At 45.3% G+C, this 22,621-nt stretch overlaps 1 protein-coding gene and 1 long non-coding RNA gene across 2 annotated transcripts; one reads left to right on the plus strand and one right to left on the minus strand.

Moving 5' to 3' along the window:
* Positions 1-1,996: 1,996 nt before the first annotated feature.
* On the minus strand, positions 1,997-15,482 carry LOC132591504 (uncharacterized). Its single transcript, XR_009557007.2, has 3 exons — positions 15,344-15,482; positions 2,564-2,656; positions 1,997-2,132 (listed from the first exon to the last, which is right to left on the minus strand). It is a non-coding gene; the product is annotated as an uncharacterized LOC132591504 (long non-coding RNA).
* On the plus strand, positions 15,458-21,875 carry LOC148686672 (lamin-A-like). The gene is made up of 4 exons (XM_088665360.1): positions 15,458-15,633; positions 17,347-17,503; positions 19,228-19,353; positions 20,554-21,875. Exons 1-4 carry the CDS (start codon positions 15,476-15,478, stop codon positions 20,683-20,685), a joined length of 573 nt encoding a protein of 190 aa, XP_088521486.1. The 5' UTR covers positions 15,458-15,475; the 3' UTR covers positions 20,686-21,875.
* The last annotated feature ends 746 nt before the right edge of the window (positions 21,876-22,621 follow it).

Genomic DNA, 22,621 nt, shown 5'->3' on the forward strand with positions numbered 1-22,621 from the left:
GTTCAATTTTATATCTGCCTACAGTGACTTCAAAAATGGTAAAAAAACTGATCAATAAAATTTTTAAAATCATTTTGTGCGTGAGATTTTTTTTATCAAATCTATTTGAAAGTAAAACTTTATCTAATCTTTAATGAAAGCTCATCAAATTATGATACAGGGAAATGAGGTCGTAAAAAAGTCATCACCCTAAGTTTCCTGGAGCTGACATTTTCCGTATCATTTCCTATATGTTCTTGTTCTACAGTATGTGCTGTTATTTAAAAAACAACAACAAGACCAATTGCAGTCAGTCATTAACAGTCATCAACAGGTTTACCACTACTATCAGCCAATCACCCATTCCCACCATCCTTCTGAGTAATACCCCTCCCCACCCTCTTGACTGTACATAAGGGTCTGGTGACTTCTGTTTCAGTGTATCTGAAGAAGTGTGCATGCACACGAAAGCTCATACCTATGACAAACTTAGTTGGTCTCTAAGCTGCTACTCGAAGGAATTTTTTTTTCGTTTTGACTACGTGAGACCAACATGGCTACCTCCTGTAACTAAAACATCAAGAAGAACCTCCTCTTGTACATAGCTTTGAATTTTTTAAAAACGCGAATGGATTAATGTGTTAGATGGTCAGGATGGACGTAAGAGACCAGGGTCCAAATCTAACCCCCCCCCCATGGCCATGAAGTTCACTCAGTGTGACCTTGGGGGGCCAACGACTAACTCTCAGCCTAAATTACCTTGCAGGGCTGTTCTGAGGATTTTAGTGAGGAGTGGGGAGAGCAAGGTACTATGCCACCTTAAGCTCCTTGGAGAAAAAGCTGGGACATCAGTGCAAGAAAGAAGGCGCTTTGAGGATTTGCAACTAAACTCTCTGACAGTAAGAACCATTTGACAGTGAAATGTTCTCCCTCAGGAGGCTGTGGGCTCTCATTCCTTGGAGGTTTTGAAGCAGAGGCTGGATAGCCATCAGTCATGGATGCTTTGGCTGAGATTCCTGCATTTTTTTGGGTGGGGGGTGGGGGTGGGGGTTTGGAATGGATGATCCTTATTGATCCTTTCCAATACTACAATTCTACGATTCTATGCTCCCTACCGACATACATAAAATTTATGAAATAAGAAAGTCATAGTTATTTAAATAAACAAGCAAAGACCAATCTGTTGGGGGGGGGAATCCATGCTCTCATCTTCTTTTAGGTGCCCCCTTATGCTTCAAAAAACCAGTTAGTGTTTATCCTCCTCCTTCTTACCACCAGGCAGGTATTTTAAATTTTAATATTAAGAAACCAGGCCCCACCCCCGAACCCTTTTGAAATGCCCACGCAGATCCGACCCGGACCCCCTCACCTTCCACCTGGGGGTCGTCTGCAGAATTGTTGCTGGCTCCATCTGCCTGGCCGTCGGCATTCTGCAGGGCATGTTGGAGGCTCAGCTTGTGGCAGACCTCGAAGGCCTGGCCCACTGTCCGGACCACCCGCATGGGCAGATTGTCCTTCAGATTTGCTCCAATGAGGTGGAAGCAATTACCAGTTTAGGGGATTGAGCCACCTGGACCAAGTTAGCAGCTTTGCCAATCTGGTAGCGCAGACAGAGGACAGCTGTCAGGTACTGCCTGGGTGGGTCAGCAGGGGAACCCCAGGAATTTGCACCAGCAGACACAGAGAGGCCAGCTGGAATGGAGGCCGGGTTGGCATTCCCTCTTGAGGAGGACAGCAGGACCCATATGAGCCCAATGGGCAGGGGGGGGGCAACTGAAGGGAGCTGAGCCACTAGTGACCATCTTTTAGCCCACCAAAGGGCCAGGGGTCAACCTGGAAGAATAGGGCAGCTTTTCATATAGGTTGTGTTTTTATTTCTCACTGCCACCAGTATAAATGAAAGCCTGGTTCCTTTAAGAGTACACGGAACCTTCAGTCGCAAAAACGATGGAACTCACAGGTGGATAATACCTTTTATTTTAATAAACCTTATTTCTTTGCAAAGGGAATACTTGAAGGCGTTGATACTATACTACACCTTTGGAGCTGCGCCGGATCTTTGTGTGCATGCCGGGAGAATCCGCAACAACCTACCTGTAAACAGGATCCTGCATGACCACCATCTTCCCCTCGTCCCAGGCCCACTCCTTTCTCTGCAGACAGGAACAAAACATTAGTATAGCTCTCTCCTCCTCCTCCATGAATTTGCCTAGTGCCCCTTTAATGCAATCTAAGTTGGTGGCCGTCTCTGCCTCCTGTAGAAGTGAGTTCCACAGTTTAACTATGTACTTTATTTCGCCTGTCCTGAATCTTCCAGCATTCTGAATCCCCTGAGGACCCCATTAGTTTCTAGAACTAGGAGAGAGGGAAAGGGAGGTCCATCTACTTCTTCAACCTCATGCGTGATTTTCAACAACATTCACACTCTCCCCTCACCTTCTTTCCAAACCAAGAAGTCTCAAATGTTGCTAAGGGAGTTTGCCCTCCATCCCCTTGATCATTTTTTGCAGGATGAGTGGGTGGGGGCCCTTTTCCTGCCCCCTCCCAGCTCTCCAGCATGACTTGTCTAGGCCCCACTCCTCACCTTCTGCTTCTTGCGCAAGATCACCTTCACTCCGTCCACCGAGATAATGATGTTGACCTTCTTCTTTTTGATGTTCTTGGCCTTAAATTCATACTGCGGGGAGGAAGAGGGCAGAGAGATGCATTAGGGTGGCCAGTTGCCATCCAGCTTGGCCCCAAGGCTTTGCACACCACACCTTTCCAGTGTGGGGGGGAGGGGAAGGTCATGGCAGCAGCCCTGATACTTGGCTAGTGGATAAAAATACCTATCCAATTTCCACCTCTGGATTTCATGATGGTCAATTTGTAAATGCAACCATTTGCACCCGCTGCATTACCCATCCTGATTTTTGTTCATTGCAAACTGCAAAGCCCCTCCCCGACCTTCCTCTCTCTCTCTCAGCCGGAAGCACAGGGCTACTTTTATCTCAGCTCAGGAGGGAGGCAGGCAGGCAGGCAGGCAGGGCCTGCAGGGGGATTGTTCAAAGACCACTTGTGGGGGGGGGGGCTGTCAGACTGAAACGGCCCCTGATGCAGCTGCACCACTTAAATATTCATTAAAGCGGGTTTTGAATGAAGCAGCAGAACGGAGCAGTTTTTGTGTGTGTGTTGTAGCAAACAAAACAGCCCTCCCCAAAGCCCAAATAAAATCATTTGGAGAGAAAGTCAGTCGGATGATGATAATAATAATAATAATAATAATAATAATAATAATAATAATAATAACAATTTATTATTTATACCCCGCCCATCTGGCTGGATTTCTCCAGCCACTCTGGGTGGCTTCCAGCAGAAATATTAAAAATACAATAAAAACCAGACATTAAAAACAGGGCTGCCTTCAGGTGTCTTCTAAAAGTCACATACTGTTTATTTCCTTGACATCTGATGGGAGGGTGTTCCACAGGGTGGCGCCACTACCAAGAAGGCCCTCTGATTTCATCTTTTGATTTGAAGGGCTCAGTCTTGAAATGCAGGTAGTTGTGCTTACTCGACGGGGTGCAGATGTGTGAACTCTGCACATCCTCGGAGGCGCCTGCATTTGCTTCATGGCAAGGGTCCCAAGCTCAGTCTCAGCTGTGTTTTAAGCCTTCCTCACTTGACCTTCCGCCAGTAGCCTTTCTCCACCCTGCCCTGAACTTTGCTCTCCACCTACTCAAGTCAGAAGGCTGGATTAGCCTAGCCTAGCCTCCCCCCACCCACAACCTTGCCTACTCCCAAGGTCTAGGGCTGAAGGCAGCAAGCAGGCAAGAACAGTGCCCCACCACCACCACTTGGTCCCCGTTAAGCTGTGACCTCTTGATCAATCCATGAATTATTACACAGGGCAAGCTGTTTAGAAAGCTAAATTTAGCCACAAAGTGTGAACACACAGAGAGAGGGAAAGAGGAAGAAAGGAAGAAAGAAATGCAGGCCGGCCAGGTGGGTTCTTATTTACACAAAAAAGAGAGTTCAGGGGTGCTGGACAGGGCATGATCCGTGCTGAAAGGACAGCAGCTGCTCCGCCAAAGCGGATCCTTCAGAAGCATTGCCACCACAAACTCTGCCTGTGGCTAAGAACATGGCTTATCTCTCCCCTAACACACACACATACTGGATATGCACCTGTGGGGCCAAAATCAGCCAGGTGCTGCTTGTTCTTTCGAATACAGCAGGCATCCCCAAACTTCGGCTCTCCAGATGTTTTGGACTACAATTCCCATCATCCCCAACCACTGGTCCTGTTAGCTAGGGATCATGGGAGTTGTAGGCCAAAACATCTGGAGGGTGTTTGAAAAAAGCAAAATCCTGGTGTTTGGTAACTCATGCAAGAGTTATAGCTGGGTTTTTGGAGGTAAACCCATCCAGCAGGTCTTTAAATTCAATTATCTAGGAATCACCCTTCACCACGGGCTCCTCTGGTCTCCACATCGAGGCGTGGCGGTGAACGCCAGTAAGATATTCATGCAGGCAATTACGCGATTTTTTTACAACAAGGGGCAACTCGCATATCCCTTCTGCACTCAAGATCTTCAATGCCAAGACCATTTCACAACTGCTCTACGGCATTCCAATCTGGATCCCGGGGTTCACCCAGACAGTAGAGCAAGTGCAATCAGCCTTCCTCTACAAGATTTTATCTGTTCCAAGATGCGTCCCATATGCAGTTTTATGTTTAGAGGGAGCTCAACACAAGGTGGAATCTGTCGCCTGGGCAAGATTCCTTATATTCTGACTAAAAATCTGCCTCAACTCTGACAGAGATCCCTTCCTCCAGGTAATGCTTTCAGACACCTTCTTCCCCCCAGGGCTGCAACACTTCAACAGGAAGGTACAGCAACTGGGGCTTTCAGTAGAACTTCTCCGCTCAATGTCCTTACAATCTGCCAAAGCCACAGTCATAACAAGGTTGTGGGACATTGAGAGACAGGATCTTGTAGCGGCAGCAGACAAAACATGTTCCCCCCTTCTTTTCCACCTCCCGTGGGCTTATGAAACAAAACCTAATTATCTTGACTTCCTACTGAACCCACAAGAAAGAAGGGCATTTTCGTTGGCCAGGTTCAACGCAAATCCATCGAACCCCAGAGGACAGGATCACACTTCAAAATGACCTTAACAGATTAGACAACTGGGCCAAAGCAAACAAAATGAATTTTAACAAGGAGAAATGTAAGGTACTACACTTGGGCAAAAAAAATGAAAGGCACAAATACAGGATGGGAGACACCTGGCTTGAGAGCGGTACATGTGAAAAGGATCTAGGAGTCCTGGTAGACCACAAACTTGACATGAGTCAGCAGTGTGATGCAGCAGCTCAAAAAGCCAATGCGATTCTGGGCTGCATCAATAGGAGTATAGCATCTAGATCTAGGGAAGTAATGGTACCACTGTATTCTGCTCTGGTCAGACCTCACCTGGAGTACTGTGTCCAGTTCTGGGCACCACAATTCAAGAAGGATACTGACAAGCTGGAACGTGTCCAGAGGAGGGCAACCAAAATGGTCAAAGGCCTGGAAACGATGCCTTATGAGGAACGGCTTAGGGAGCTGGGTATGTTTAGCCTGGAGAAGAGAAGGTTAAGGGGTGATATGATAGCCATGTTCAAATATATAAAAGGATGTCATATAGAGGAGGGAGAAAGGTTGTTTTTTGCTGCTCCAGAGAAGCGGACACGGAGCAATGGATTCAAACTACAAGAAAGAAGATTCCACCTAAACATCAGGAAGAACTTCCTGACAGTAAGAGCTGTTCGGCAGTGGACTTTGCTACCAAGGAGTGTGGTGGAGTCTCCTTCTTTGGAGGTCTTTAAGCAGAGGCTTGACAGGCATATGTCAAGAATGCTTTGATGGTTTTTCCTGCTCGGCAGGGGGTTGGACTGGATGGCCCTCGTGGTCTCTTCCAACGCTATGATTCTATGATTCTAAAAGCCTACTTGAAGCTGCCTGCTATAAAAATGGGAAAGCATAGCTTTAAGAGCGATGGAACGGGCAACCTCTGAAGGTGGTGGACTCTCCTTCGATGGAAGTTTTCACACAGGGGGTTGGACTGGATGGCCCTCGTGGTCTCTTCCAACTCTATGATTCTATGATTCCTGTGGGGAAGATTCTCAGGCAGGGCGAAGGATGAGAGGATCTGTCCGTGTCATGACCCTCAGGTGGGAAGCCTTCTACATATGGTTTTTCATTGTAATCTCTACGTCGACCTTCGTCAACAATTCCTGGACCGGCTCTGCATCCCCAGAAGGAGACCAGAGCGGGAAATCTTACAATTCCTTTTGCTGGGGAAGGACCCGGTCCTCACCAAGATGGTGGCTCAATATCTTAATTTACTATTTTCTCGTCGTTAAACTCTGCAGTCGTCTGAATTATTAGAAGCCCCATTGTCGTGAAAGCGGATAGCAGATTATTCCCTTCTCTCTCTTAACACAGCGTTTGCCACAGTGACAGTTTTAATCTGTTATTATTTTGTCTGCAAGTTTGTTTGATGCCAATAAAGGTTTTACTTACTTACATGTGTTGCAAAGTGCAATATACAATTGTGACACTAGATGACTGTGAGCTATAGCAAATTCAATGCATTTTTCAAAACAATTTTTAAAAAAGCATTTTCACAACGATTTTAACATGTGTAGATTCCACCCTCCTGATCTTTTGTTGTTGTTGTTAAAGTTTTTATTTATATAAAAAAAACTTTACTAAGGGGTTTAAATATTTTGCAATGAAGCAAAACAAAGAGTCAGGTGGCGACTTGCTATTATAGATCCAGCGTACATGGCTGGATATATGACATTGGAACCTGAATGAGTAGGATGGCTGTTCTTGCAGGAACAATGAAGCCTTGCAGTAGTGGATATCAGTATCTACCAAATCAGTACCAAATGAAGTATGATTCGGTGGGAGCCTGCCAGCCATGCGCTTGCGTCTTAATATACGCCAGAAAACACCCTCAACATGGCAGCGGAGTCCATTGGCTTAGCGGTGACGTGTGAAACATGTGCATTTGGTGAAACGTGCGTTTCATTTGGTGATCTCTCCAGCAACCCCACCCTGAGCTAAAATATTATGCCAGGGGGTGAAAACCTCCCCTGCACACACACATTCTTAGGGCTGTGCATGATTTCACAAGCATCAGTCATGTCCCACTTGCAGAATGAAATGAGCTTGGAGAAGAGCGTGATGGATGGAGCCTCATCAGAATTATCTGGAGGGGAGAGGGGGGGAGTTTAATGAGCACAGACCTCCCTTTGGCAGGCAAGAGGCGTTTCTCTGGAGGTGCTGCAGACACAAGGAGAATCCGTAATGCTGCCATCTTGTGTGGGCATCTTGCAAAGGAGCTATTTCGGGCTGTATGGATTTACAAGCCAGAGAGAGGTGGGGAGAGATTCATTCACTTAGCACAGGAAAAGAACAAAAATCCCTTGAGCCAGTCTTCACAGAATGGACTCCCTGAATAGCAGCAGAGATGGAAGACAGGACGTTTGGAGGAGGAAAAAAGAAGCGTGGGGTGGGGGGGGGCTGGCATGCAGCTGGGGGACCCGGGGCTAGCAGCCTGCTTTAAGGTAGTAGGGCTTGGAGGGTGTGGTGGGGGGCAGATGTCTGGGCAGGGCAGCTAGGCTTATCCCAGGGGGCTGGAATGCTGGTTCGGAAGAATCCTTGGCCGCTCACCCCTTCTTGGAAGCAAGGAGCGCCGCGGAGCCAGGCCAACCTTCTGAAAGGAGCTTCTCTGCTTGACTTTTGTGAACGAAGGATGATGTTGCTCTTGAGAAAAAGCCTCCGTTTCCGGCTCCCATGCTCACCTCCTGGCTCCAGGATGCCTTGTTTGCATCACTCTGTGTGCTGGCACAAGCCGGGGCCCAGATGACATAATGACACAGACCGTTCCTCAAGCAGCAGGCGTACCCCACACCTCTCGTGCAGGAATGCACAGCCTGCCCCATCCCAGGACTTGGCCACCTCCCTGGGTGGAACATTTCATGGCTCCATGCCTGTGTTCATCTGTCAGTATAGTACTGGCTGGCTCCAGGCTTCAGCTCAGAAGGGGAGCACGGACAACATCAGAAGAGGGGCAGTTTAAAAAACCCAAACCAGCATGCCAAGGAGTCACAGAATAATAAAATCATAGTGTTGCGAGGGACCCCAAGGGTCACCTAGTCCAACCCCCTGCAATGCAGGAATCACAGCTAAAGAACCCCTGACAGGCGGCCATCCAACCTCTGCTTAAAAACCTCCAAGGAAGGAGAGCCCACCGCCTCCCAAGGGAGAACGTCCCACTGTCAAACAGCTCTTAGTGTCAGAAAGTTCTTCCTGATGTTTAGATGGAATCTCCTTTTTTGTAACTTGAAGCCATAGTTCCGAGTCCTACCCTCCGCAGGAGAAAACAAGCTTGTTCCATCTTCCATGGGACAGACCTTGAGATATTTGAAGCTGGCTATCATATCTTCTTTTCTAGGCTCAACATTCCCAACTCTCTCAACCCTCCCTCCTAAGGCTTACTTGATCATCTGGGTCACCCTGCTCTGCATACCTTTCAGCTTGTCAATGAGATAATAATATGAATTAGCAAAGGCCAGCTGGTATTATTTTCAGAAACCTGCTGAGGTAACAGATAAAGGGCAGGTAGAAAATTTATAATAAATTGAGAAGGTTTGGAGACAGTGACCTTTTAATGGAAAGCCATAGGTTGCTAGGCAGATACAAAGAACCTGAGAAGAGCCTACTGGGTCAGGCCAGCAGTGGCCCATCTAGCGCCCAGCACCCTGTTCTCACAGTAGCAGCAGATCAGATGCCTGTGGGGAAACCTACAAGCTGGATCCGAGCACAAGAGCCCTCTGTCCTACGGCTTCCAGCACCTGGTATTCTTGAAGCGTTGTTGCTGCGTCCAGCTGTGGAGTCTGAGCATAGATGTTATGGCTACCAGCCACTGATAGCCCTCTCCTCCTCCTCCTCCACGAATTTGTCTAACTCACTTTTAAAGCCATTCAGGTTGGAGGCCATTACTATCACTTGGGTGAATGAGTTCAACTATGCCGTGAAGAAGTACTTTTATCTGTGCTAAATCTTCCAACTGGTCCCATCACCTCCTGGCAAATAGAAGGGGAAGAAATGGAGGCAGTGAGAGATTTGACTTTCTTGGGCTCCTTGATCACTGCAGATGGTGACAGCAGTCACAAAAATTAAAAGACGCCTGCTTCTTGGGAGAAAAGCAATGACAAACCTAGACAGCATCTTAAAAAGCAGAGACATCACCTTGCCGACAAAGGTCTGTATAGTTAAAGCTATGGTTTTCCCAGTAGTGATGTATGGAAGTGAGAGCTGGACCATAAAGAAGGCTGATCGCCGAAGAATGGATGCTTTTGAATTATTTTGCTGGAGGAGACTCTTGAGAGTCCCATGGACTGCAAGAAGATCAAACCTCTCCATTCTGAAGGAAATCAGCCCTGAGTGCTCACTGGAAGGACAGATCCTGAAGCTGAGGCTCCAATACTTTGGCCACCTCATGAGAAGAGAAGAATCCTTGGAAAAGACCCTGATGTTGGGAAAGATTGAGGGCACTAGGAGAAGGGAATGACAGAGGACGAGATGGTTATAGACAGTGTTCTCGAAGCTACGAACATGAGTTTGACCAAACTGCGGGAGGCAGTGGAAGACAGGAGTGCCTGGCGTGCTATGGTTCATGGGGTCACGAAGAGTCGGACACGACTAAACGACTAAACAACAACAAATCTTCCAACATTCATCTTCATTGAATATCCACAAGAGAGAGTGAGAAAAACCATTTTTCTTTCCACCTTCTCCACACTATGCAGAATTTTGTATGCCTCTTTCACATCACCTCTTACTTGCCTTTTGTCTGATCAAAGAAGTGCCTAGCGGTGCTACCTTTCCTCATAGGAGAGTCACTCCACCCGCTTGGTAATTTTGGTTGCCCTTTTCTGACCTTTTTCCAACTCTACAGTATTCTTTTTGCAGTGAGGCCACCAAAACTGTACATGCAAGGACAGGGGCGTACCCAGGATCAAAATTAGGGGGGGCAAGGGGCGGGGGCAAGGGGTGGGAGGGGAGGGGCCCCAGTGGGAATGTGGGTGGGGCTACATGGCCTGCGCCTCCCAGTTCTTCCGAAGAGGCGGTCCCAGGCTTCCGCTCTCGGCGCGAAGCTCCAGAGGCACGTGGGGAACACGAGCCTGTGGCTGCCTTCTCCGCTTACGCTCCCCACTCCCGCTTAACGCTCCTCCGCTTACGCTCCCCGCGCGCCTCTGGAGCTTCGTGCCGGGAGTGGGAGCCTGGGGCTGCCACGCTGCGCCCCTCAGCCTTTTGCTTCGGGGGGGGGGGGGGAATTGCCCCCTCCTGCCCCCCCGCCTACGCCCATGTGCAAGGAAGCAGAGTTCAACTGTGGTCCACTAAAGTTTACACTATCGTAGATATACTAGTCTTTAAGGCAGTGATGGCAAACCTATGACACACGTGTCAGACGTGACACACAGAGCCCTCACTGCTGGCATGTGCCCCATTGGCCCATTCACGCTGTTGTTGTCCCCCCCCCCATTTGTTCTACTGCTCCTCCTACAGCTTGTCTCCACTACAGCTTGTCTCCGCTGTTGCTAGTAGCCAGCGGTTGGTTTTTTAACCCGTTCTGTGCTAGTTTTGTGGCACTTTGGCAGACTATGTCGGTGCTGCGTGTTAGTTCCAGCGAAGGTATTATTCGTCATTTATTTCTGTTCTCTTCCCCCCCCCCAAAGCACAGCAGCTTTGGGGCATCCCCCCAAAAAGCAAAGCAACTTTTGCACCCCCCCAAAAAAAACTTCCAAAACTTTGGTTAGCAGCTCCCCCCAAACAGCTCAACAACTCTGGGCACTTTGTGATAAATAAGGGTTTTTTGGTTTGGTTTGGTTAAATAATTAGTTTTTGGTTTATTAAATACAGTTATATATTAAAGGTAAAGGTAAAGGGACCCCTGACCATTAGGTCCAGTCGTGACCAACTCTCTGGGGTTGCGCGCTCATCTCGCATTATTGGCCGAGGGAGCCGGCGTATAGCTTCCAGGTCATGTGGCCAGCATGTCAAAGCCACTTCTGGCGAACCAGAGCAGCACACGGAAACGCCGTTTTCCTTCCCGCTGTAGCGGTTCCTATTTATCTACTTGCATTTTGACGTGGTTTTGAACTGCTAGGTTGGCAGGAGCTGGGACCGAGCAACAGGAGCTCACCCCGTCACAGGGATTCGAACCGCTGACCTTCTGATCAGCAAGCCCTAGGCTCAGTGGTTTAACCCACAGCGCCACCTGGGTCCCTCTCACAGTTATATATTACAATTATACATTTTTGTTATTTAAACTATGAATATCATGAAATTATGGGCTTTTCTCGTAGTGACACACCACCCGAGTTATGCTCGGTTTTTTGGCGAATTTTGACACACCAAGCTCAAAAGGTTGCCCATCACTGCTTTAAGGTGTTAGCATAATTTTTTGCCAGAGACTTGCGTTGTGCTGGAAATCTAGCCAAGGGTATCTGAAGAAGTGTGCATGCACATGAAAGCTCATACCTATGGCAAATTTAGTTGGCCTCTAAGTTGCTACTGGAAGGATTTTTAATTTATTTTTTGTTTTGACTACGTCAGACCAACACGGCGACCTACCAGGGACATCTGTAATGCTAGTTCACTCTTTACTGCTCCACCATGGAATCTCTTGCCTGTGAGACAGGGTGCCCCCAGGGCTGTTTTAAGCAAATCCGGCATTGTGGTGCAAATATCCCTCCATCGCACACACCCCCATTTCCCAGAGTTGTCAACTTTTTAAAGGGGGGGACCCCAAAGTTGCTGACCTTTAGGGAGCTGACACCGTGCTTACACATGATCTCTGCTTGGGAAAAGAAATTTATTCATGTTAAATAGTTTGATACATTACATTGTATGGTATAGTTTTTTCTCACATTCTAAGGTTCTCCTAACACCTTAATCCTTTGCTTTAATAAGGGAGACCTTAAAACAACGTGCGAACATATTTAAAAATAATTAAAATTTGAAATCCACTACATCAAGGCAGCTCTAAAAAAATGCTCAGTTTTTTTATTTAAAAAAAATTCTGTCTAGCAGATTCATTGGTCATAAAACATTGTTCAATGTGGAAAATGTGAAAAGTGACCAAAAAAAAAAAAAAGTCACTAAAAGTCAATGTGTATCAAACATTTTCTCAATTGGAGCCATGGTTAGTTTGCTTTCATCTCATAAACACATACTGTATGCTTCAAATACCAATTAAGAGATTTTGCGTACTGTTGGTCAGATAACCTTGTTAACATCAGTAGAATTCACAACAACAACAAAATGCTTGCCCCTAGCACATTTCACAGCTTCAACTGCTACAGACTGTCACTGAAAACAATGCATTGGTCAGTCTGAACCATGTCAAGTAAGCTATGAAAGTAGCATATCCACAACACAAACTGTGTAAGTACTTTCTTTTCAAGTCTTAATTCCATAATGGGTACAATATGAGGGAGCCACTACTCCCAGCCTGTGAAAAGTAGTGGAACTTGGCTATCAGACATTTTGAAAATGTGATAGTTTACAGCAGTGATGGGCAACCTTTTGAGCTTGGTGTGTCAAAATTCGCCCAAAAACCAAGCATAACTTGGGTGGTGTGTCACTTCAAGGCAAAAACCATAATTTTGCGATATTTATAGTTTAAATTAAAAAAATGTATAATTGTAACATATAACTGTATTTAATAAACCAAAAACTAATTATTTAACCAAAAACCCCTTATTTATCACAAAGTGCCCAGAGTTGTTGAGCTTTTGGGGGGAGCTGCTGACCAAAGTTTTGGAGGTTTTTTGGGGGGATGCAAAAGTTGCTTTGCTTTTGGGGGGGGGATGCCCCAAAGCTGCTGCGCTTGGGGGGGGGGGGAAGAGAACAGAAATAAATGACAGATAATACCTTCGCTGGAACTAACACACAGCACCGACATAGTCTGCCAAAGCGCCAAAAAACCAGCACATAATGGGTTAAAAATGAACACTGTTACACCCAATCATCGTCTGCCAAAACGCCAGAAAAACAGCACAGAAAGGGTTAAAAAACCAATCTCTGGCTACCAGCAGCAACAACAACAACAACAAAGGATCCGGGTTTTGACAATGGGTTTCAGCAGCGGAGGCAAGCTGTAGCGTGAGGAGGAGTGGGAGAACAAATGGGGACAACAACAACAACAACAACAACAACAACAACAACAGAGCAATTGGGCCAATGGGGCGTGTGCCAGCAGTGAGGGCTCTGCGTGTCACCTCTGACACACGTGTCATAGGTTCGCCATCATTAGTTTACAGCACATTCTTGTAGCCCAGTGCCAGGTTACAAGCATTGCAGTGGGTTGGACCCTTGGGTCCCTTCCAGCTTTACAGTTCTAAGATTTAATAAAAGGTCCTTACAACATAATGCAATTTAGTCCCATATGATTATGCAATTATAAATAAGTGAGTCCCCCACCCTGAGAATAATGCACTCAAGTAAACTGGCTTGTGCAGATCTTTTGGGGTAAGATACTTTGGTCATAATAACAGGCTACATCCTGTTGTATATTGTCTCCCTGCTTATTTAACTTATATGCAGAATTCATCATGCAAAAGGCTGGACTAGATGAATCCCAAGCCGGAATTAAGATTGCCGGAAGAAATATCAACAACCTCAGATATGCAGATGACACAACCTTGATGGCAGAAAGCGAGGAGGAATTAAAGAACCTTTGAATGAGGGTGAAAGAGGAGAGCGCAAAAGATGGTCTGAAGCTCAACATCAAAAAAACCAAGATCATGGCCACTGGTCCCATCACGTCCTGGCAAATAGAAGGGGAAGAAATGGAGGCAGTGAGAGATTTTACTTTCTTGGGCTCCTTGATCACTGCAGATGGTGACAGCAGTCACGAATTTAAAAGACGCCTGCTTCTTGGGAGAAAAGCAATGACAAACCTAGACAGCATCTTCAAAAGCAGAGACATCACCTTGCCAACAAAGGTCCGTAAAGTTAAAGCTATGGTTTTCCCAGTAGTGATGTATGGAAGTGAGAGCTGGACCATCAAGAAGGCTGATCGCTGAAGAATGGATGCTTTTGAATTCTGGTGCTGGAGGAGACTCTTGAGAGTCCCATGGACTGCAAGAAGATCAAACCTATCCATTCTGAAGGAAATCAGCTCTGAGTGCTCACTGGAAGGACAGATCCTGAAGCTGAGTCTCCAATACTTTGGCCACCTCATGAGAAATCCTACTGAGGGCAGACCCTTTGAAATTAATGTTTGGATTTTTAATTCATTTCAGTGAGTCTCCTCTGAGTAGGACTAGCATCTGATGAAACTGTGTTTGTGTGTTGTTGGGGGGGGGGGTTGTGTGTGGGAGGGAGGGAGGGAGAGATATGTAAACCTACATAGTAGGAGGAGGGCAAATGAAGGATGAGAGCAAATGCAAAAAGGTGATCTTCAACAGGTCCCTTCCAACTCTACAATACTATAATTCTAGAGCAGTGATCTACCCAGTTGGAAGTGATGACCCTTGATCTACATATCCATAATTCATACTTCATCCATTGTTATTTTCCTAATTTTACCCAAATCTCTACTGATTGCAAGTGTATTGTCCAAGCTTGTTAATATATCGATTTATTTACATTATTTTGCATATATATAACAATTATTTCCCATTCTTTTTCCTAACTTTGGCATACTTATATTTCGGCGATTATCAAATGACTCATGTTTAAGATTGTGCTCACCTTCTTCACAGGCTCCTCTTTGTCTCAGAGACTGTATTTTCAACCTCTTTCCAACCATCGAGGCATCCTCAAGTGTTGCCTGCTTCCCACCCCTACCATCCATATCTAACCTACATGTCTCCTGAATTCTTTCATATTAGTCTCATCCATTTCCCCCTCAATTTTCCTCCCTTTCTTGCTTCAATACATTCACCGCTTCTGTTACCAATGGCTCTCTCTATCTTAGGAGTCGATTCTGACACCATTTCAATATTTTCATCCATTCGGGCTCAAATCTCGTATGCTAAATTATCCCAAATTTCCTTCACCTCTTTAATCAACTCTTTCCACACAGAGAGCCCCCCCCCCCCAAATTCCAAGCAAACCTTGTCTCTTCCCATGTTTTAAACTACTCAAAATACTCAGGACCGAGTGAAATGAAAGCAATTCACTCTGCCTTCCCTGGTTCTCAAAACAGTCATCAGTTTTACAACAGTACATTATCACTTTGTCAAGGACACTTTCCCAGGAAACAGCTTCCTGTACTTTCCCTCCAGCCCGGTTACCCACTGTTGTCTCACCCTTCCAGCAAAGCAGGGGAGCGCATATATAGCCCTGGCCGGATTCTTTTCCCTCTGCTTAACGCAGGACGAGGGGGGGTTCCGCCACCGCTTGCAAGAGTGCGCTCCTCCGGTGTGGTCCCTGCAGCTACGATGGCTTCGCCGGACAACGGCCTGGAGAACATACTTTGTGCCTACGAGAGCCAGTTGGCCGAGGTCCGAGGGGAGCTCCACGAGCAAGTCTTGAAGTACGCTGCTCTTCAGGTCGAGCTGGAGACCCTGCAGGAAGAGCACAGGCAGCTGCTCGCCAGGTGAGAGCCTCTAGAGGGCGTGCCTTCCTTCTCCCTTGATCCCGCTTTCTTTTCTTCTTAAAACAAGGGTTCTTCATTTAGTCCATAGATTTCAAGTTTTCTGAAGTTAAATGTCGAAACAAAATTTTTAAAATGCCTCCCAGTAGCACCTTAGAGACCAACTAAGTTTGTCATTGATATGAGATTTCGTGTGTATGCACACTTCTTCAGATACGGATGCACATGAAAGCTCATACCAATGACAAACCTAGTTGGTCTCTAAGGTGCTACTGGAAGGAATTTTTTTTATTTTGTTTCAACTACGGATACCTACCTGTAACTGAAGTTAAATGTGTTCATGGCTGGAGCCGGGGGGGGGGGGGAACAGTTGCACCCCTCTTAAATCAAGTAACTAAATAAAAAATACTTAACTTAAAGTAAGTAACTGGGGGACCCAGGTGGCGCTGTGGTTAAACCACTGAGCCTAGGGCTTGCTGATCAGAAGGTCGGCGGTTCGAATCCCTGTGACGGGGTGAGCTCCCGTTGCTTGGTCCCAGCTCCTGCCAACCTAGCAGTTCGAAAGCACATCAAAATGCAAGTAGATAAATAGGTACCGCTACAGCGGGAAGGTAAACGGCGTTTCCATGTGCTGCTCTGGTTTGCCAGAAGTGGCTTTGTCATGCTGGCCACATGACCTGGAAGCTATACGCCGGCTCCCTTGGCCAATAATGCGAGATGAGCGCGCAACCCCAGAGTCGGTCACGACTGGACCTAATGGTCAGGGGTCCCTTTACCTTTACCTTTTAACTTAAAGTAGAAATTATTATTATTATTATTATTATTATTATTATTATTATTATTACTACCGTGCCCATCTGTCTGGGTTTCCCCAGCCACTCTGGGCGGCTTCCAATAGAATATTAAAATCACCAAACATTAAAAGCTTCCCTAAACAGGGCTGCCTTCAGATGTCTTCTAAAAGTCAGATACTGTAGTTGTTTATTTATTTGACATCTGATGGGAGGGCGTTCCACAGGGTGGGCACCACCATTGAGAAGGCCCTCTGTCTGGTTCCCTGTAACCTCACTTCTCGCAGGGAGGGAGCCGCCAGAAGGCCCTCGGAGCTGGACCTCAGGGCTGTATGATGGGGGTGGAGACGCTCCTTCAGGTATCCTGGGCCAAGGCTGTTTGGGGCTTTAAATGTCAGCACCAACATGTACTGGGAGCCAATGTAGGTTTTTCAGGACCGGTCTTATGTGGTCTCAGAGGCCCCTCCCAAAATCCAAAATATTTTGACAGATGGTTCTGAGCACTTAGGAGTCAAAGGAAAGTAATTTAAAAGAACTGTTGTTGAGACATTTCATTCCGAATTTGCTAGATAGAGCCAGACAGAGGATAATGACAAGTAGTGGCTAACCCCCCACCCCCCCCAATATCCTTGCTATGCCCATGGATTTGTGTTTTTATTGTGTGGTCTCATTTTCTTGCTCTGAACTACTATAGGATGAATGCTGAGGCATATAGACCCATAGAATGGTAGAGTTGGAAGGGGTCCCAAGGTCATCTAGTCGAGCCCCCTGCAATGCAGGAATCTCGACTAGATGGCTATCCATCCTTCACTCTCCCTCCTAGTGATAGAGCTTGTGATGTCCGAATTTGATTTAAAAATGCTAAAAGCCATACCTGTTGAGATGCAAAGCCTTTTATTTACACTTGCAATCTGCTTGTTCTCAGGAATTCTAAAAATGAGAATGATTTAAGCCTGGCAGTCACTCGTGTGAAGGACCTCGATGCTCAGCTCTACTGCAAAGAGGCCGAATTGGCGACATCTTTGAGAAGACAGCAAAACCTGCAGAACCATCTTCAAGAGTCAGAGCATGAAATTGCCTCTGTAAGGGTTTGTTCTGTAAAATCTAAACTGTCCTGCTGAAATGACAAATGTTGTTAATAGATATTCAGGTCACAAGTAAAATGTTCTGTTATTTTTGGGTGTATTTTGAGAGGTGAGAAGTTCCAGGGGCAGCAGGTCTTACCTGCATTTGGAAGGTCACTGGGGGCTTATGGAACCTTGTGATATTTAAGGGCTCCTTGTGCCCCTGTCTGGTCACTACAGTCGCACTCACCCGATTTCCCCTCCACAACTGATAGGAGCTTTGTTTTTACCTCCTCCCATATTGTGGTCCCAATGAAATTTGCCCCCTGGAAGCTGCTTCCCCCCACAAGAAGTGAAGTTGCTACTGAGTCTGATAGCAGTTTCCAAACTTGGATGGGAAGGGGCTCTCACCATGGTTTCACGCAAAGTTACAGCCCTGTAATGGCACATCTAAAAATGTACACTTTGGCTGGGTACAGAACATGCATTTAAAGCACAGTTCCTCCCTGCTCCCAAAGAACCTTGGGGAACTATAGTTTAAGGGTGCTGGGAACGGTAGCTCTGCGAGGGTTAAATCAGGATTTTTTGAGTGGTGAGGCAAGTGTGTGGTCTGAATACATCCTAAAGGCAAGGTTTCAATAAAGCCTCACATTTGGTTCTTAAGTTGTCAGAATATCTTGAACTGGCCAAACTTACAGGTTAAATAAGAAATTATTCTACAGTAATGAGAAAATAAGGGGAGAGTGGAAAGCCATTATAAATTATATGAAGAGAACTGATTCCCAGATCCATACTTGGTTTAGCTTAGAATAAAAAAATCTTACAGGTAATTAGAATATTTCTCCAAAACTTTAATCATTGCAGACAACCAGTGATATGAGGAATAAAGATCCACATGGAGTTAGTTGGAAGTCACTTTTTTCTTTCTTCTTCTTCTTGGGCATTATTTTTTTGTTTTTGTTTTTTCTCTTTTTTTAAAGGAGAATATGTTTTATATTTTCGATTGTAGTTTATGTTATTATGTTTATATCCTTGTAAATTTGTTTTTGTATTTTCTTCTGTTTTTGTATTATTTGTTCATTTTTTCAATGCTTGTTTGTATGATGTATAAGTATCATATATATATCCATCCTCACATTTGCTAGGACATAGTCTGAAACCTATGGCTTAACCAGTGCTTTTTTTTCCAGCCGGAACTCAACAAAAATCAGTTCTGGCACCTCTCAGGTGGGCACCATTGCCATTGTAAGAGAACATGGGAGGTGTCCATGGCGAGTTTTGGCACCTCTTTTTCTAGAAAAATAGCACTGGGCCTAACACAAAGTCTGCACTAGCAGAAATCCAAAAAAGAAAGGCAGATGTACACAGATGCACAACCGATCCATTAATCTATGTTGCTCTCTGTGTCTACACCAGTCTCTCTTGTGTTCCATTGTTTGACTTTTTAACTAGTGGTATGTTTGCTTGGTGAACAATAGTATGTTATATGCCTAAGAACAATGACATTGCACAATACAAAACCTGCAGTTAATAAAAGTAACATAACCTTGCTTGCAGGCTTGTAATCCCAAATGAACGTGAGGAAAAGGGAAAGGAGTATGAGAAGATGGATTTCGAGTTCTGTTAAAACATGTTGGTTTCCCAAGGTTCTCCTTTTGGCTTATTAAACACTGTGGCTGAACAGGAGTCCTGGAGGTATTTAAGGGAAGCACAAAGGATTTGCTAACTTTCTCCTTTCCTAGCTCCAGGCAATGGTGAATGATTCCAAATGCCATCTTCAGAATGAGATGTTGAAAAGAACAGATCTAGAAAACCAAGTGGAAGCCCTGAAGAAACACATGACGTTTCTAAAGAACCTCCATGAAGATGTACGTACTTCTGCCTTTTTAGACTTCCTTAATTCCAGCTGCTGTTTAATTTAAAACACTAAAATTAAGGTCAATAACTTGGTGAAATAGTGGAGGGCCAAAAATGATTATAACCCTGGACTGCTGTGTTTAATTGTTCCTATTTTGCCCCTCTCCTAGCATGAATGGGATAAACAAACCAAAAAGCATTGGCTTCCTGTTGTATCTTGACCAGGGATCAGGGTTTGTTGCTTTCTAATAAGCCTTGATCAGTAACTCTGGAGAAATAAGCCACAAACCTGGGTTTGGATGACGTGCTAAGCCACACCATGGCTTAGCTGGCAGCAGTTTAGCAGCAGTGCCGGCTCTACGGCCAGGCTGGGTGGCGCAGGGCGCCACGACGCTGGCCTGCCAGGGGGGCGCCACGCAGCTGCTTCTGCCCGCCCACCGCCCGCTCCGCCGCAGAGCACTAAGCGCTGCGCGCTAAGCCCACCCGCCATGGAGCAGCGCCCTCGGCAGCCGCGCTGCGTGCGGAGCCCAGCCACCCTGGAAAAGGGGCGGGGGGGGGCGGGATCCGTCGCACCACGGCACCAGGGTGCCAAAGACGGCCCTGTTTAGCAGGACCATAGGAGAATCAAAGTGGGCACAGTCTCGTCTCTGGGAGGCTACGGTTGTTCTAAGGACTATATTTGGGGGGGGGGGGGGAGAGAACAAATTCCTATGCCCCACATGTAACCCAGAGATGCATTTTAAATAAAAGGACACATTCTACTCATGTAAAAACATGCTGATTCCCGGACCGCCTGCCCGCCGGATTTAGAAGGCGATTGGGCCACATCCGGCACCCGGGCCTTAATTTGCCCACCCATGTGCTAAGCCATGGTTTGCATTACACGCAAACTGAAGTAGTATGTTGTATTCCATTCAGTTGTGCCCCAAGGGAGACAGTTAGTTGCATTTGCAGAAGAAAATAAAAATACAAGGAGCAAACAAGGGGGGCTTCAACGTAGATTGCACCTCTTTTAATTGCTCTTAATGTATCATGGATGATCAAATTCAGGCCAAAGTTTAACCATAAAGAAATGCTGCATGTTCTTTATTCCAGGGCGGTACAGTACTGGTACTCCAATTTGCTTGTCTGCTTGGCTGAGACATACTGTTGTTTTTAATGCAGAGCCTCTTAAATCCTTCCTTCCTGCTGTATTTCCCTTCTCTTCCTAGGAGCTAAAGTACAAGAAGCAGTTCTACAAGAGCAAGATTCGAGAAATAGTGTTTCGCCATCACCAGGAATTGGAGAATGCTCTCAAGGAGAAGGAACGCGGCCCTCGTCACCGAAGAAGCAAGTCAGCATGAGCAAGTTGCTACCCTGCTGGGCCTGCCAAGTTCATGCAATTAAACAGCAAGGTCTCATAGTTGTTTTAAGAAAGGGCTCCTCCTGATAACCTCTTTATTCAACATTCACCCTGATTTGCTTGTACAAAGGTTACAGCATGGTTAGATTATGTCCAGTCTTTGTTGAGCATTTGTTCACCAGGCAGTGATGTGACCATGAGCATTCATCCTTTTCTGCATCCTGTACGCATGGGGTATTTACATCTCTTCCCTTTAATAATTTGTTCATCACACACTTTTCAATGCATTTCCTCGTTACCGTCCAAACATGCAAAAAAATCCTGGGAGGTGGGACAACACAGCTCTTTAACCCACTTCAAATGCACAAACCTAGAGCTCCAGTTTGAATTTGAATCACTCTGGCAAATTAATGCCAGTCTGGAGGTATCCAAAAGAGGTCAGTTTAGTTAATTCTGTACATTTATATACTGCCCTTCAGCCAAATAGTTCACAGAGTTTGGTTGGTTGGTTTCCAACAAGATAATATAAGAACAATGAAAGCGGTGCAATTAAACATAAAAAGTAATAAGGCTTGCATTTTTTTTTAAAAAAAGACCACAATAAAATTCAGAATGTTAAAGACTAGGAGAACAGAAAAGTAATTGTGCCACCAAAGAGATAGCAAAGTCATGAAAGAGACCCTACTAATAAAACCTCCCCGCCCCATTTGTGCTGGAAATGTAAAAAGGAGGTGGGTACATTTTATCGTTTAGGGTGGGGATGCAAAGAAATAAAAAGATTCTGGAGTGAGTTATATGAAGAGTTAAAGAAATTGTTTAAAATCACATAAAAAACCACAACCAGAATCTTTTTTATTAGGGTCAATCTCGGAGGAGATCCCCACAAATAATACAAATGTATTTCTATAGGCCACAACAGTGGCTAGATTGTTAATTGCTAAAAATTGGAAAGGGGAGAAAATCCCAACAATATTAGAATGGAGAAGTAAAATGTGTGAATTGGTAGACATGGTGAAGTTAACGGCAAATATTAGAGGTCAATCAAATCAAGAAATAATAAAGGAATGGGATGGTGTGAAGGATTATATGATGGTACATTGCTCCGGAATCGAGATTTTGGTAGATATGGTGTAAAACTGTGTAGGAGAAAATAAGAAGAAAAATAAAAGGAAGGAAGTTCATAAGATAAGATTATAGAAAAAAGTAACATAACTTAGAAGAGAAAGTTACAGGTAGGTAGCCGTGTTGGTCTGAGTCGAAGCAAAATAAAAAATTCCTTCAGTAGCACCTTAAAGACCAACTAAGTTTATATTTTGGTATGAGCTTTCGTGTGCATGCACACTTCTTCAGATACCTTCTTCGTATCTGAAGAAGTGTGCATGCACACGAAAGCTCATACCAAAATATAAACTTAGTTGGTCTTTAAGGTGCTACTGAAGGAATTTTTTATTTTGCTTAGAAGAGAAAGTTGAATATTGAACTAATGAAATCACACATGGGAGGGGGGAGGGGGAGGGAGAGGGATAATGAGATTGGAAAGGGGTTTGATGAATGTAGTGTATGTAATGGATTTTTTGGTATCTATGGTTGATTTTATTTTGTGTAAAAGTTTGAAATTGAATAAAGTCTTTTTTAAAAGAAAAAGAAAACTTCCCCCCCAATTGACACTTGTATCAAAAGCCTGGTAGAAACACAGCTTCATAAGGTCCATTAAAAGGTCCTACACCTACTACCAATGCAGGGTATTTAAAACACAACGACTCAGCAACATCTGCACACACAGCAAAGGCATCTGGGGTCATTTTGCAATGCACCGTACAAATACACAGAGACATTGTACTGCTTTATTCTGGTTGAGGAGAGACTGCCACCCACTGAGAAAACCTTTCTGTATTTAAACTCAGTACTGAAGATAATCAGTCTAGCAAGTTATAGAT

Source organism: Zootoca vivipara, chromosome Z2 (assembly GCF_965207765.1).
Source record: "Zootoca vivipara chromosome Z2, rZooViv2.hap1.1, whole genome shotgun sequence".
Classification (NCBI taxonomy): domain Eukaryota; kingdom Metazoa; phylum Chordata; class Lepidosauria; order Squamata; family Lacertidae; genus Zootoca; species Zootoca vivipara.